Here is a 16,335-nt window from a genome sequence, read left to right as displayed (position 1 = left end):
ACATTTCCCTGGAAAATATGGCCAATTACACAGACTGATATTATAGGTACCCGTTTTAATATAACCAGTTTCTAAAATTTATGCGAAATTATCCTTATTTAACCTTTATTTATTGATTCAATAAGTTATAAGTACTACAATAAGTTATAAGTACTCAATCCAATAGTAGTAATAGTACAATCTAGAATCTAAAAGGATACGAAAAATGAGCTGGTTCTATTAAAAAAAACAAGGAAATTGTTGACACTTCCGGTAATAATATTTGTAATTAAATATAAGCAAAAAAAATCTCGTTAACCTAAAACTTTCAAATTTGTATCAAAATAATTATATCCTAAAATACTTTATACAGTATACATATATATATATATATATATATATATATATATATATATATATATATATATATATATATATATATATATATATATATATATATATATATATATATATATATATATATATATATATATATATATATATATAGGTTGAAATTAGAGTCTACAGATCAATCAAAACTAACGAAAAAAAAAGCTTAAACTTACCAATTAGCTTGTATCGTTCGGCGTCCCAAGGTGGGGGTTCGCGCGTCGCAGCGTCGAACTCGTAGTACAACAGGCTGAACGTTTCTTTGCATGACAGGGCGTTTCCTGTAAATACAATTAAAATGTTATTTTTAACAATCGTCTGGGTCCTAATAAACGAAACGCAGTTAGTAGGGATACAGATGAATGGTTTTAATTTCTCACGATTGCCAAATCTCTAAATGTGTTTCTCATTTTCTTTACAGTGAAAAATTTAAGTCTCTGACGAAAAACATTTAGATTGTTTGTGATTTTTAGTGCAAGTGGTGTAAAGAGGGTATTACTTGTCAAATTTCATAGTTTTCGCTTGAGAATGTCGAAATAGTCTTTTTTGTCCGGTATAAATTATTGTCGTATCTTTTTTTACGTTAACTGAGAAGTGTGAATTTTCACAGCTTCATACCCCAGTCAAATTAGGTAAAAAAAGGCCAATCGGTGGAAAAAATTCCCACAGTTTTGAAAATGGTTTTAAACGATTCCTCTATATAACTGATAATATGTGTTAAAAGTCCCCGAAGATAGACGATGAGCTCGAGGAGTGGGGAGGAGTTAAATGTGAATTTTTTCACTTTTTTGCTTATATGTTGGAAACTGTGATATCTACCGAAAAACGCTCTATATATAAAAATAAAGCTAACAAAATTTTCTATAAAAATGATTCTGTACATTTTTGTTCCCGGACTTATGGTTTCCGAACTGTACCCTTTATAAATTTGAACACTAAATCAAATGGCCTATTCCAAATCCATACAAACAAATTTCATTTCATTGCACGTTTTTCGATCAAATAGCGTTGAAGAAGTACGATATCATAATTTTTAAGTATTAAAGATAACTTTTAGTATATCCTGTGGTTTTATAAATTTTAGACGTAATGCTTTCACACATAAATCACTCCTTGACTGCGCAAGTTATTTTATGTTAGTTATAGTTAGTTTAGTTATTTTATAAGTTATTTATGAATGTTTTCTGTTCATTTATTTTGCTTTATATTTCTTTAATTTAATTTTACTTTTTTATAATTATTATTGTACACAATATATTAAAGAAACAAAATAAATAATAATATATTTATAAAATAATAGTGAATTATTATGTTTCTAAATTAATTTTTTGTGGTTTGGTCGGAAATAAGAAATACCTTCATAAAATTCTTCAATTCAAAAGACCTATAATAAAAATGAAAGCACCTTATCTTTAATAACATAGATTTCTTGTAATTTAAATCTCTTAATATATTATACAAAATTAAAAAAGAATTTGAAAGATTTACAAAATTAAAAAAGTAAGCGATACATGCATTATTATAAATAGTAAATTAAAATCACTTTTTTTATTGAATACAAATTACTTACCTAAAACGGATAATGTGGAATAACATAGATAATTTTAAAGTCTGGGGACTCATGTTATATGTATGTGGATATCATTATTGTATTCAATTATTGGTAGGTTGAGAAGATTCAGAAATCACACATTCATATGCGTTTATAAGACTCTTTGAAATTCTGCGAGGGGATTCTATATTGGCGAAATGAATTGGATAGTGCAGATACGCAAATATTACAGTTACGTTAACTGTATCAACAGGAAGAAATCATGTAGAATATCATCGCAATATACAACCTCAGGGAACCAGACCTCAAATGATAAAGCCTCAAACGATTCATGCTACTTTAACATTAGAAAAATCTACTACAGACAAGGATAGAAATCTTTAACTCTGAGCAATCATGGACCATAAATCACGATTTTTGGTTTTCGTATACCTTGTAGAATATTTGGAGCTGCGCTAAATGCCGTGGTATACTTTTTTTACCGTAAAGCAGGCATGCATTAATGTTTAACTTTCAGTTATTGGTTAAGTCCTGTCTGGCACTAGTGCACTCCAACGGAAGACAAAGAGTCACGATGCAATGAAGACTTGAAAGATAACATAAGGACCCCTTAATATTAATATTATTAATATGAAAGGTTAAATTTAGACTTTAATTAGATTTTAAATGCGGAAATACAATATGATAAACCGTGTTAATTTTGTAAACCCTATAACTCTTAAAAAACTCATAAAAGTGACATTTAACCCCTCCCCTCTCCTCGAGCTCATCGTCTATCTTCGAGGACTTTTGACACATATCAACCAGTCTAGAGAAATCATTTAAAACCATTTTCAAAACTGTGGGATTTTTTTCCACCGATTTCTCTAATTTGACTGGGCTATCAAGGGATTGTAGTCATAAGAATATGGTTTTAATTTGAACCTGATGCCTCCACGCGTTCCCGAGATAAAGGATCTTGACAAGCGGACGGACGAACGGACAAACAACAAACTGATCCTATAAGACTTCCGTTTTTTCCTTTTGATGTACTGAACCCTAGAAATTACCAAATAAAAATTCTTAGATTAATTACAACACATTTTTCGTGTTAAGTCATTGGGAGCGGTGTAGTAGTGCACGCCTGAGCCGAAATTGAGCCAGTGTAAATTACAGGCCCATACATTCGAGCAATGCACAATCCATTAAATAATCTCGGGAAACGGCGTCGGGGAATTATAAATTTTCAACGCTACCGCATAGCGGCCTCACCTGCATCACACGGAGTTCGAGCCGACTCCGTACCAACGCTTCTATTAACTAACGCGAAAATTACCAACAATAAGGAGGACGCGTACCGTGAAGGCACAACTTTAAATTGCCACGGATGTTTTCAAAATGTGTACGTTACTGAATAATGCCGCCAGACGTAAGTTGGAAAACTCGATAACACGCTATTTTCACATCGAATTCCAGAAATACAAAAGGACTATATTGTAATCGCAAAACATTTTCCGATGCACGTCATCAATCATATCGACATTGACACTAAAGTCTATAAACCTGACTAAATAAAATTTTGGCAAAAATGTTTAAATTTGTTGTATAATTTAAGATACAGAGCAGCTCTTCATTTTACTTTATAGAGCAAATGATTGTAACAAATATTTTATTTAGATTAAAGATGCAAAAATTAGTTTAATTTTATTATCGCTATGTTGGTCAGATTGCGACGATCAGCAATGTCGTCCTTTATTATTTGACAATTATCCTAGTGTCAGTCATTATTTTGTATAATATTGTATTGTTGTTGAATCTTTCTGAGTAATTCTCACGTTCATTTAAATTGCACTTTAAATTTTCGAGTTTTGTATGTACTGCATTTCTTGAAATTGTGTGTTGAAAATATGCCGAAGCATTTAAACAGTCGAAGCAAAGAGCTTGTAGCTTCCCTGTTTTTTGAAAACTATTTTGAACGAGAACGTGACAATAAAGGTCCTTTATTGCCCTTGACTGCAGTCAGAAAAGTAAGTTTGATTATTAAACTCTGTGATTATTAGTTTGTGCATTAATAGCACCCTCTTACTTGTTATTACCACTTATGGCGTTGAAAGATGTACATCAATAAACCATAAATAACCCATAATAACGCTTATAATAATCTTCACAATGGAATAGTTTTTACCAATATGCAATAAGTAAAATAAGCTATAAAAGAAATAAATCAATTAATCACAAAAATATTAGTTATTAAATTAAAAATAAAACGTAAAACTCTTTAAAAAATGATATAATAAATATCTTGTTTGTCAATTTTAAATTCAGATTCATCTCATAAATCCGTCACAATCTGGCAGCGCTGTCGCCATCGCTTGTCACTCAAAGTTGATCACGTGCATCGGAAATTGTTTTGCGATTACCATATGTATATGGCCTGATGTAAGACTAAAAGTCGACACAAAATGGTTGATGATTACGGAAAAGGGAACAAGCTCCATTTTATGGTTCTGAGTAAGCGACTGGGGTTACCTGATTTAGGATCATTTATTTTTATGATGATCTTCTTAATAAACCAAAAAATATCTGAATAAAAAAAAAATGAAATAACCAATGTGAGATAAGTGAAGTGTAGATTATTTAATAAGCAGCTGTCATTTGCCTTATCGATTACAACTAAGCATTTGACTGGCTAGAATCTTGCTTTATTTGTCAATTGCTTTTGCATTTTGGTTTGGTGTTTTTTTGGGGGGGGGGGCATTGACTATTTGACCTTATGGTGACGCCACTGGTCATTTGGTAAACTTATGCTTTTTTTTAATAAAAACGCATTACGATATGAATGTTTTATACCTTTTGAGAGTAATAAAATAACGAAAAGATGGACATAAGAACAATCTTAGCCTGTCGTCAACTGTTTTCATAGAAGCATAAAATCGAATATTAATTTTATAGATACTTAACTGTCGCCTGGGAAATTTTACATAGAAAAATCTTCGAAAAATCTAAAAAATGCAACCGACACACGATACTTTGGCGATAATAATCTTCAGCCGACAACATATGCAATGTATGCGGATGCAATTTTTGCATCAACGCAGCCGCTCAACTTTATGTGCGATTAAACATAAAATTTTAAATATACCGTTAAAAGTTTATATTCGTATATTGGGTGTATATTGCCATATCCTTATTAGTTGATACTGAAAAGTGGCAGAGTAATAAAGCTATAATTAACCCGCATATAATTATACGTTGTAGTAAAAAAGTATACGTACAAAACGAGTACTAAAAATATGAATATACATACACACATGGCCAAAATTATTGCATATATCGTTTAAAAATATACGGAAAGGAATTTAAATAATATTTTTTTATACATAGCTTTGATAATCTGTAATAAAAACATTTTTTTGTTAAAATGGATATGGTAAACAATGTTTATCGTTCAGACCCAATATTATTACAAATTCTTGCACATTTCGATTTGTGGTCTCTTGGGTTTCAAAAGAAATTTGACCATTGTTTTGGCCTTAAAATGCCTTAATATTTCACAGTTTAATAGAGTCAGCAGTCCTGTCTCAACAGGGCTACCGGCAAGTTGCAATAGGTGAAATTGTAGGAGTTAACCAAAGCGATGTTCCACGAATATTAAAAAAAATCAGGGAGACAAACGAGGTTACAGACCGGCCAGGAAGAGGTAGAAAGAGAGTCTCACTGCTGTGCAAGACCGTCAAATATCCCTAATTGCACGATGCAATCCCCTGTTTTCTAAGAATTGCTATTAAAAATGAGTTAGCGAAGGAGTAAATGTTTCAAGAAAGACCATAGCAAGAAGACTCCATGACAGGATTACATTTAAGGAGGCCTCTACGTGTTCCGAAGCTTAATTTACAGCACAACATTACCTAACTGGAATTTCGTCATGTTTAGTGATGAAACAAGAATAGGCCTAGTGTCAGACTCGCGAAGAACTTTGGTCTGGAGAGCATCTGGAAGACGAGCACGTTTGAATGCAGCTCAACCCCGTGTCCCGTTTCAAGGGGGAAGCATATTATGGTATGGGCAGGTAATGCACGGAGCTCGAACTCCTCTTGTTTTTATTGATGGCACAGTGCCAGGTGCCTCATATCTTAGAGACGTTTTAGAGCCTATTGTGCGTCCATTTCGAGGGGCAGTGGGGGATGAATTTGTTTACATGGACGATAATGCTCCTCCTAGGAAGAGGGTAGAAGAAAACTGTGGTGGCCACCGATGTTTCCAGATATGAATGCGGTCGAGCATGCTTGAGACATGTTAAAACGCCAGATTTCCAAAAGGAATGACCCCCCGTACCTTAAATGAATTGAAAACTACTGCGTGTGAAACATGGGAAGCCATTCCTGAACATCTTCTGGACAACTTAATTGAGAGTTGTGTCATGCCATGTCGTCTCACAGCTTGCATTGAGGCTCGAGGAGGCAATAGAGACTATTAGTTGTGCGAAATAATTAAAATTGTTTTCAATATTTTCTGTTTAAAATGAAATTTGTTTTTGTTGATTTTCACTCATTATGAATAAAATTATAATAACAGCCTAGTTGCACTTAGATTTTTAATTTTATATTAGTTAGTCGTGTAGTAAGCCAATATGTATAAAAATCTAAAAAGAATCATATTAGGTCCAAAATAAAATAAAAATATCGTTATATGGCAATAATTTATGCCGGTATTTAATAAACGGCATCATGTACCTAGTAGGTCAGAATTTCCAAAAAGATAAAATAACTTTTTGTAACTTTAACAGACAATTATAAAGAAAAAAAAATCTGGAAATAACTTTGAATTTATTTCGCCACTAAACCAGAAAACAAAAATATAAAAATATTTTATTATTGCAAATAACATAATTAATTTTTAACTCTTAAACTAGATAATTTGACTAAGAAATAAAAATTTGACACTTTCGCAAGTTAATGATCTTAAACATGTTTAAAGGTTGCTTTAGACTTGGATTGGAAGGCAAATTAATAAAATTGCGTTTATCACATAAAGGAGGCCAAAATCGACAAAATATTAAGTGACAACTTTTAATCGGCATTAAACGGCTTACACTATTTCGCTATCAAGAGAAAAAAGTCAGAGGCGTACATGCTTTTTTTAGAAAAATATTCCTTATATATCATAATATATAACTCAAAGGCACGTCCTGGTGAATATGTCGACACTTTTTTAGCATTAAAATATGTCGCACCTTTACCTTCAAAATTTCATTCGAATCGATAAAAGTACTTGGAAGAAAATTATAATAAATCGAAAAAAAAGACGTAGATACGAAACAATTGACATAAAAAACAGTTGATATAAAAAATGAATCTTATTTTACATGAGGAACCTCCCCACGAGAGATAGCACATGTTTTCTGAAACAGCCTGTATATTTTGTAATCTGTATAGGCTAAAAAACTTTCGCAAACTGATGTATAGAACAGCATACCATAAAATAGGCATCAAGGCAATCGTGTACTAATATGGTAACACTATACGAAGTAAAAAAATATATTTACAATATGTAACTAACATAAAATACTGCGCACCACTGAACCTTATCTCTACAAAAGTAGGAAAACCTCTTTCCACGTGGATTCGGTTACATTAGACTAAACACAAAATCAGATAAACCCTGTAATTACTGTCTCTAAGTGAAGAAATTAAAACACTATAATTTTCCCCGTATCTACAGAACAGATTGGCTCGATTACAATTTATTTATTTTGCTAAACTACCAGCGTTCCGTTTTAGTTCCGAACTTGATTCAAACTACCGCGAGTATAAAATAATTGCTGTTTTAGAACTACATTTAGCTTTGAGTGTTCGAATATTGAAATTCAATAATGCGACATTAACGATCGTTGGATGCAAATGGAAATTAATTGCCATATCATTTTGATCGCAGGTTTTGCAGAAAAAGAAAAAGTGGAGTAACTAATTAGATTAGACAACAGAAGAAAACAAACACCCCAAAAACGTTTGTTTACCAAAAACTATTGAAATAATTCTTTTTTTTTCCATAGCAACTGTTAAAATTGCCTTATATCTATCAAAAATAGTAGATAAAATAGTATTTTAACCGCAAGGGTATATTAAATGATACTTTAACAGTGAGGATAGGTTAAAAACTTTATTTCTTCTCGAACGTTTTTTAATTGCTTCCATTTTTGAAAATGTTTGCATTCCTCTTCATAAGTTATTCGGGATTTAAATGGAAGTAGTTTGGATAATATGGCGTTTGTCGCCTCAGCCTGAATATCTGTCGGTAATTTACTTATTTTGTTTTGAGTCATTTCTGGCTCCAATTCAATCAGCAATCGACACGAAAGAGAATTAAAAAATATTGACTGAAAACTGACAACTAAAGAGACAGCTTTATTTATTTGTCAAATTACATAGAAACCAACGCCAATCCAGCACAATATTTTTTCTACTCGTAATAAATTCCTTGAAATAATAATTTCTGAATATTTATTAAAACGTAACTCGCTATGGAAAAAATATTGTTTTATACACGACGATAAAATTGCATTATCGTCTCCCGAAAGTAATTCACTCGCGATTTCATCGCCCGTGAATTAATCTTTTCGGTCGACGATAAAATGCCATTTTATCGTCTTGTATTAAAAAACAATTATAAAGCTCCGTCTACACATAACAGGAGATTTTGGGCGTCTATGTTTTGCTAAGGACTCAAGTAGTCAAAGTATATTTAAAAAGTAACTTTAAACGTTATAGATTTTGATTAAAAAATAGGAACATTAAATTAAAGCTTTAACACCATGCATCTCAAAAACAAAAACTATAAAGATCATGTAGATTTTTAGGTACTTATGTTTATTTTTGGGTGCTGATATGTATTCTGTTTATATAGGTTGTCCCAATATTCCGTGGACATGAACTACTACTTATTTTTAGAATGAAAATAAGTTTATTTGGCACAATTTACCTCTATACAAAAGTGCTTCGTTTGTCCACTAGAGGGCATCAAATTTTAAGACGGGAAGACTGAAAACTATCCCTACAATTCTACAAACAATTTTTCTCCAAAAACTATGCGATGTGGAGTTTTTTACAAGAGACAAAAAATGTAGCAAATACTAGAGGGACCATTTCAAGAAAAGAAAATCTGTCGTCATTGGAGTTGGAAAATATTTATACTAAAATGTATATTTATGTGTGTTAGGTGTGTTAGTTTTCACCTTTCCAGTACTGTTTCTTGATTTTTTGTAAAAGTCAAGTGTTAGCAAAACATAGACACCAATCTCATTCAAATCAGAATAAATGTTCTTAAAATATCTGAAAAAATGTGTTAATTTTTTTAAAGTTTGATGCCCTCTGACGGACAAATGAAGCACTTTTGTATAGAGGTAAATTGTGCCCAATGAACTTATTTTGATTCGAAAAATAAGTAATAGTTCTATGTCCACGGAATATTGGGACATCCTGTATATCTTTTTAAATGAAAAATGCTGAATTTTACTCTAGAAAGAAGTAAATGAAGATTTTTTGACACCAATTTGAACATAAAATACTGTGTATAACGTTTTACCATAAAACAGAAGCTTTGCGGGTTATCTTATGAATTATAAACTGAAATTTGGCAACTGCTAGCAAATTGCTAATTCCTTTAACAAACTTACCTGGGAACAAGCTGCAGTCTCTGATTGTAAATTTAATTTCGATGTAAATCCTATTTGCGTCCCCTCGATCGATGAAAGGTGTCCACAGCCAATTGTTGGCGTTGTTATAAGCCACATCGCAAACTACGTACGATCGCCAGTTAATGCCTTTTTGGAAATTGGTGAAGGATTCTTCGACCCACTGAAAAAAAAAGAAATACAAATTATAAACATTTACATATGTATATAGGTAATACTATCATATATAGATTAAATATAATCACATCGCATATCATTACTCCAGTACTAGCTCCAGTAACTAGTAACACAGGAGTATTTTTTTCCTTATAATATTTAAGTAAGTGAATTATTAATAAAATGACTATTTAATAGTCATATAACTTCAATATAAATATTATTCATATTATTTGTTTGTAGTATATTATTATTATTTTTCCGTCAAAAATTATCGTTATTCTTGGCTAGACTAGAAAATGGCGATCAGAGATGGATAAAACTAGTAGTGGGAACTATCGAATGAATACTATCGAAACATTCGATAGTTGCAATTCATTCGAATAATTCGATAGTAAGAAAACATTCGTTGAAAACTATTCGAATAAAAATTATCGAATAGATCCGTCATCTGCCTTGAAATATTGTATTCTAGTAATTCGGCAGCAAAAACCATTCATTTATAAAATTCATTCATTTATGAAATTCATTTATTCGTCAGGATCGATTATAATAAAATATTAACTGAATTTTAGTTGTCGCCCGGCGACGTAGGTTTCTTTCCGAGAAACCCGACAGCGGTCGGTGGCAATGCTATGAAAGAAGCCGGCATCTTTGATTTTTTGCGGAGTCAGATATAGATAAAGACACATTATTTTTTTTATTGAGGTGCTAGTATTTACACAGAAAATACCATAGATTTAAAATAAAATATAGACTACACTATTTACATCTGAACGCGGACAAACAACCTTTTTTGTACACATGTTTACTTCTGGGTACAGTCGACCGAGCCTTCCTCATCCAGCCTATGTTGTCACGTCTTTAATATTACCAATATTTTTTTTCTTGTTATACACATATATTGAGATATTAATACTACAGTTTAATAAAGTATGTTTTAATATTCCATAGATGTATTAAATAGTCCTTATACTACTAAATTATAAGTCGGATACTGTTTAAAAAGGATAAGTTCTTTACAATATGATAACACCGATTAGAGGCGAGGGAGCCTATTCATTCATTTATTACCTTGTAGTACGCGTGGCAAGTGTGCGGTAAAGCTTTGATGCCGCTATGTCCCCGGCTGTATTAACGCATTTTCTTAGTTTGTAGTCCTTAAGTGTTTATTTTATTGACTTTTTCTGTTCAAGAACTATAAAATATGGTTCGCCAGTGCCAAATTTGCAAGAAATTTGACTTAAATAATCCATTTAAGTCTTGAAACGACTTTCGACCGGTAGACAACTCTCAATTTGCCCATTGGGAGCCAGTGGCGTTGTTGTAGAAAGGCGCTTATTTAGATAATATTTTAGTAAAATGTAAAATCTGAATTTTTTCTCATTACATTATTTACTTACTTACATTGTAACAAAGTCATAATTATAACCCTGTTAATAATTAATAATGATTTTATTAAAAATATGGTTTATTCTAAAATTATCTTGAGCATATAAAATAACATACAAGAATTTTAAATTGATATTACATTATGAAACAATATTTTTTAATATACCGGGTCGTCTCAAAAGTGGCTCACCCCCTATAACTTTTTTATTTTTTCAGATAAAAAAAACAGATTTGTATGTTATAGGTATATGACATAAATTAGGATTTATTGATGTATTCAGTTGTTTTTGGTCTCTTCCTGTTTCACCGAAATGATTACATCTTTTTATTTTTAAAGGCAACCTCGGTATATTGCTACTTTATTCGATAAAAAATGACACTCTGAATAGAATGACATATCATATGTCAACTTTTGACATTGTCGCTGAAAAACAAATCGTATTTTAAATTTCAATCCAGGGTGCCATGGTGTTGTTAAAAACACTAAGTTTTAATCAAGGAGCCTTGGAAAAATAGTTTTGATCGTCTAATAGGTTTCGTGTCTTGTCTAAGTCGGTTAAAATATGTACAAATCGTATTTTTAATCATACATATGTCAATTTTTTCAAATGGAACAAGGGTGACTCATTAGCATATTTGGAAAAAGCATTTTTTTATGAATATATGATACCACACACTTGGTATTTCGAGTCAAATTGTCGTTATGAACCGCGTGTTACAATTACAATTAAACCATATGCGAAAATGTCAAAAGTTGACATATGATATGTCATTCTATTCAGAGTGTCATTTTTCTATCGAATAAAGTAGAAATATACCGAGGGTACCGTTTAAAATTAAAAGTTATAGTCATTTCCGGTGAAACAGGAAGTGACCAAAAACAATTGAATGCGTCAATCAATCCTAATTTATTTCATATACTAACATACTAAATCTTGTTTTTATTTCAGAAGAAGTTCAGAAAAAGCCCTACGCGTTATGTTAGGCATGAAAATTAGGGAATCATGTAGAAATAAGTTTAAAGAGAATAAAAAAAATTATGGGGATGAGCCACTTTTGAGACGCACCCGGTATAATAAAGACAGTACCGAGTTAAATAAATGTAGTTTTTATTTTATCCACTTCCTATCACCTTCCTTGCTTTAATGGAACATATTTATGTTTTCTCTAATTTACATAATAAGAAATCCTTAACCAGAAAAAATTACAACAATCATATTTTTTTTTTCTCTCCTGTCACCGATTCTATTATATCTGTGGAATAGACCCTGTTTTGATTAATATTAGAGGGGTTGTAAATGTTTGACTAAAATTAATAATTTATTATTAATTTCAAAAAATTACCTAATTTCGATTATAAAATTTCTTCTATAACGTGTATTTTATTATTTTTATCCTTTTTGGACTCTAAATTGTTTTTTCTAAACTTTTATTTAAAAAACCTGTCCTAAATCTTAATAAAATATAAAAAAGTTTAAATACGATATATTTTTAATTTAATTATAGCTTCATTAAAATAAAAAAAATACCCGGCTATGATACGGAGAGTTCAGGCACAGAATATACACCATACAGAAGCGACAAAGAGCTTTGAATAGCATTGGTCAAATGGGAACTAATTGCGTGACGTCACGTTTGACATCCGTGCGCCTTGAACAGCATTTCACACTGAAAGAAAATTGTTAGATTTTAATAGAAAATGATGAAAGGCAGGTTTATTTAATTTTTAAAAACTAGAGGGATTTAAATCAAGTATTTTTATTTAGAATTAAAATAAATAAATAATTATGAAATATATTTTTTAGTCTTTTATGCATAATATCTAGAAATAATTATACTTGCGGTCGTGAATTTTTTTTTGGTGTATAATTCTTTGACGTCACGTTTGACAGTTAACCAGCATTACCCCCTCCTAAAAATTTTGAAGCAAATCTCTTTGTCGCTTCTGTATGGTGTATATTTTGTGGTTCAGGTGTACTTGAGAAACGAAAGACAGTGTTGTGTTTCTCGGCAGAGTCGTCAGGGAACGACCGTTACCACAGACACAACCTATCTATCGCTCGTGTCGCACTCGTTATAACCTAAAACAATAACACAACAATAACAAGACAGTGTCTGACCGCATGTTCCAGCTATTTATGAATAATGAGATGCTCAGTCTATATTTTATTTTAAGTCTATGGAAAATACATTATGAAGGGCGCTGTTGCCATATTTTGTTGTTAGTTGATATTAGCAAAGAATATTATTGTTTGGCTTTAGTTAGTTAGGGATAGTATGTCTATATATTCTGCATTTTTTTATTAATATTCTGTTGTTACACTGCAATAATACTTGTTATTTTGGATGTAAGAAAATGATTTTTAATGTTTTTAAGCAAAGACTGGTTTAAAAATAATAATAACAATAATAATTTGTTATACCTATTAACAACAAAATTTAAAATGATTTAATATAAATATTTTTTTAAGTAGTAGCAAAATATAAACAACAAATTAGATGTCAAAATTATTTATATTAGATCCTATTTAGAAATAATATAGTCTCTAAATTTTTTGTGTGTGGCAACGTTGGTTTATTAAATAATAATAATTACAGAACTAATTTGTTATATTAACAACAAATTTTAAAATCATGAAATATAAACATTTATTAATTTTCTAAGCATGCAGTGTAATGGAAGGAAAATATAAATAAAAAATTACAAATCAAAATTATTTATATTAGGTGCTTTATATTACTATTTAAAAATTATATTTACTTTTACTGGCATTTACTTTAAAAAATAAATGAAATATTTCTTCGCAAAAAACTACATGTAAGAAAATTAGCATAAACAAAATACAAACATCGTTAACTTTTTTTTTTAAATTGGCACGTGTAAAACTTTTATTTTAATTTTCTCACCCCATAGTTTGAGTTCGATAACCATTTACTTAACCACATTACTTAAATATGATTATTAAGTTCAACTAATTCATATTATTAAAACATCTAAAATACAAATATGTATTTTTAAAATTAATTGTAAGTTCATCTCATCTCTCTTAAAAATTCTACTTCTCAAAATTTCCCATTAAAAAAAATAAATCATATACCATATAAAATTAAATAATTGAAAGATCGGACTACGGAAAACCATACAAATTTTTCGGAAAAATTTTGACCACCTGCACATGCACACAATCGTCAATAAATAAAATTAAAAAATAACTACTATTTTAGTATTTTAACTATTTTAATAAACGCAAAAATAGCACAGTATTTATACGGCGAAGTTATAAAAATTTGGAAGAACTAATAATGCACTGACGCATACAAAAATCAAACGAATAGTAAATTTCATTTTTCATTTATCAAAAGCATTCGATCGTGGCGCAACGATAACCATTTGGTCGCACGGCGAGGTTTTCACATATGCTTTAGTATAAAAATAAATGAATGATTTTATTCGAATAAAACCATTCGATAGTTGAAATCATTCATTCATTAACCATTCGATAGTCTAATTCATTCGATAGTTCCCATCGCTAGATAAAACATTTGTTTCGGGTAAAAATAATATGTTCAGAAAATAATTCACTAAACAGAGATATAAACCACATAAAAATACATTAATAAAAAACGACTATCCACCATTTTTTATTGACAAAACATTAAACGAAATACAAACCCCAAATCATAGACATAATACACTCAATGATAACAATATACAATATACTCGTATACAACTTACAATTCCATACATACGAGGCGTTTCGGAAAAAAATAAGAAGGATAGAAAAACAATATAGTATACAAACATCCCTCAAAACATAAAATACACACACTTAGATCCATTTTAACCCAGACTAAACCAATGAACATTGGGCAACAAACAAAAATTGTAATATACAAAATACCATGTGAATGTGATAAATTTAATATTGGTGAAACATCTAGGCCCTTAAATGTTCAAAGTAAAGAACATAAAGATTATTTAGGAAAGGGCGATTTTCGCAGATCTAAGATTTGTCAGCATTCGTTGGACACAGGACACTGAGTAGATTTTAACAACGTAAAAATTATAATGAAAGAAGCGATAGCCTCTAAAATAAAAATAAAAGAGGCTTTTTTAATACAATCTAATAAAAATAATTTTATTGCTTATAAGTAAAAATTAAAAGCAAATTAAAAAATAGCCATACAGAAAGTTTGAAGTATTTTTTTTATTAAGTAATTGTTAATTTTGAAGTTTAACTTGATATAATGTCATTTTAACAGAACGTCAACGGTTTTTATAGTTCTTAAGACCACACACGCTTTTAAGTCCAAAATATATCCTGGATGTTTATTTTTTATTCATTAGGATTATCTTCTATGAACCAATCCAAATGTTAGTATTTCATTAATTCTGTATCTAATTATTCTTCGGCATGAATCTGAACGTACATACTCGTAAGTATGGTGCCGATATGCCTGCAAAAATATTTTTACTAATTTCCAGATCTTAATTGGAAATCTGCCCGAGGCTCTTTGTACAGTCGGAGACAATCCCATTCTAATTTGCCATTATACCTAGAGGATACGATAGACGAAATTATTACTTTGAATTATTTCTCTTTAATTTCGCCCCTGCTTTGGAGAATATAACGAAGAGGAGATGCGAATATCTGGATCGGATTGTTGTTCCGTTTTTATTGTTCTTTTAGATTTGCAGGCAGCATCGCTTGTTATTTGTTTTGAAAGAATTAATAAGGTTTAAGAAAAATTAATTGGATCTTTTTAAGCGACTGTTGTTATAAAAGAATGGTTGTGCGGTTGAAAAAGGAATAATTATTACAATACCTAAATGGAATGGTAATCCGGAAAAACTATAGATAGAATTTTTTTTTCCTTTTGGATATCTGATTACACTGTTAATAGTTATAATTACTTTGTTTGTAAAATAAATGTGAACAATATTGTACATAGTGGTCAATTTCAGAAATCGTTCAGCAACCGATAATGATAGATGCTAGAGAAAAACTACTAATACTGCCATTACTCGCTGGCGAGTATTTGACACGCATCAGAAGATGGTTACGCAAGGCGTTTTCTTTCATGAGCTTTTCTGTGACTGAAAAGCCCGATACGTGATATTATCTCTCTTCCGCACTCCGGGCATTCAAAAATCTCATTAATTTTTTGTTAATTTAGTTTGTTTCCTCTTTACTTT

The 16,335-nt window shown here is 30.6% G+C and overlaps 1 protein-coding gene across 6 annotated transcripts in view; it reads right to left on the bottom strand.

The window, feature by feature from the left end:
* The window catches only part of LOC115876062 (ephrin type-A receptor 4-A), a 701,832-nt gene that overhangs the window by 67,931 nt on the left and 617,566 nt on the right, over positions 1-16,335 (bottom strand). For all 6 annotated transcript variants that reach the window (XM_030891738.1, XM_030891739.1, XM_030891740.1 and 3 more), the window contains exons 5-6: positions 9,573-9,753; positions 546-650 (exon numbers count right to left, since the gene is read on the bottom strand). In XM_030891738.1, coding sequence (XP_030747598.1) covers positions 546-650; positions 9,573-9,753 — 286 coding nt within the window. The remainder of the gene's footprint in view (positions 1-545; positions 651-9,572; positions 9,754-16,335) is intronic.

Source organism: Sitophilus oryzae, unplaced genomic scaffold, assembly GCF_002938485.1.
Source record: "Sitophilus oryzae breed Bouriz unplaced genomic scaffold, Soryzae_2.0 scaffold_1396_pilon_pilon, whole genome shotgun sequence".
Taxonomy (NCBI): Eukaryota; Metazoa; Arthropoda; class Insecta; order Coleoptera; family Curculionidae; genus Sitophilus; species Sitophilus oryzae.
This window is presented reverse-complemented; position numbering and strand designations above follow the sequence as displayed.